This window comes from Bison bison, unplaced genomic scaffold (genome assembly GCF_000754665.1).
Source record: "Bison bison bison isolate TAMUID 2011002044 unplaced genomic scaffold, Bison_UMD1.0 scf7180017864341, whole genome shotgun sequence".
In the NCBI taxonomy this organism is placed as follows: Eukaryota; Metazoa; Chordata; class Mammalia; order Artiodactyla; family Bovidae; genus Bison; species Bison bison.
The window spans coordinates 6,088,171-6,089,403 of record NW_011494913.1 but is presented as its reverse complement, the minus strand read 5'-3'; the positions used below and the strand labels follow the sequence as shown (position 1 = coordinate 6,089,403).

The window sequence follows — 1,233 nt, the reverse complement described above, 5'->3', positions numbered from 1 at the left end:
GGGCCTGACCCGCCGGGGCCTCCGGTTCCATCACCCCCACCCCGCCGCTCTTCCGAGGACGCTGCCGCCGGGGTCGGGCGCGGGCGCCCTGCAGTGCAGAGACGAAGGCGCGGAACTTCGGGGGACCCTGCGCGCCAGAAAAGGCAAGGACCCTACACGGCGAGGCGCCGCCGCTGTCCGGAACCAAGCCCCGAGCCCGCCGCCGCTGGGCTCAGGGTTAGTCAGGAAAGGAGGGCTGGCCCAGGGGCCGGGACCGGAGCCTGAGCGCGCTGTGCCTCGCGCGCGCCGGGAGCCGCCCCCGCAGCGCTGAGAGGCCGCCGGTGCCGGCCGAGGGGCATACTGCTGCCGCCAGCCCGTGGTTTGCTCGCCCCGCCGCTCTCCCCTCCCCTCGCGTCGCTCTTGCCTCCTCCTCCGCTGCCTACTCTTTTTTTTTCCCTTTACACTCGGGGCTGTGACGCGGCGAGTCTCGGCCCCCGAGTGGTGCCCGGGCCACTTGCGTCGCTCATGCTAATGCGGCGTCGGCGGGGCGGGGGCGGGGGGCGGGGCGCTGCCCGGAGGGGGTTCCCTCCCCAGATGCACCCAGGCTGGAAGCCCAGGAAGGGGTCTCGGGGTGGAAAGAGTCCTGGCCAAGCCCCTGAGGATGGGTGCGCCGCGCGACAAGCGGGCTTTCGGCCCCAGCAGTTCTAGGACTCGTGGGGTCCGCGTCCGGTCTCTCCTCGCGGAAAGGGGCACACAGCTACCGCTTCCCCCCGGCCCGGGGGGAGAGGGGGGAGCTAGGGGCTCCAGATCGCCTCCTCAGTCTGCATCTCGGCGCACAGCGGGTAAGGAGTCCCCGAGGTGAGCCGCGGCTTCATCCATCTGTTCTCTCAGCTGGACTGCGGGGCGGGAACTGGAGGGGCGCCGACGACAGACTCCCCCCACCGTTTCTCTGGCTCCGCCCCCCGGCCCCTTCCAAGCCGGGGAAGGGAGGCTCAGAGATTGCTGGACCGGGTTCAGACCGACCGGCCCTTCGGGAGAATGCCACAGCAGAGAATTCCTGACCATGAACCTTTGGGAACGCAGGGGAGAAGTCGCCTCGTCCCCACCCAAGGCCCTCAATATCAGCTCTGTCCCGCCCACCCTCCCGCTTTCCTCACCACCCTCTCCTCACCAGTGCTCCCCCCTTCCGTTTTAAACTGTCTGGGTCCCCCAGCTCCGCCTCCTCTCCCTTCCCTCCTCCGCACGCCCTCCTTG

General features: G+C 70.3%; 1 protein-coding gene across 1 annotated transcript in view; it reads right to left on the bottom strand.

Moving 5' to 3' along the window:
* Positions 1 to 1,233, bottom strand: part of SLC18A3 (solute carrier family 18 (vesicular acetylcholine transporter), member 3) — a 40,747-nt gene that overhangs the window by 2,446 nt on the left and 37,068 nt on the right. The window contains exon 3 of the mRNA XM_010854514.1: positions 35 to 205. Within this exon, the coding sequence (XP_010852816.1) occupies positions 35 to 205 (171 nt within the window). The remainder of the gene's footprint in view (positions 1 to 34; positions 206 to 1,233) is intronic.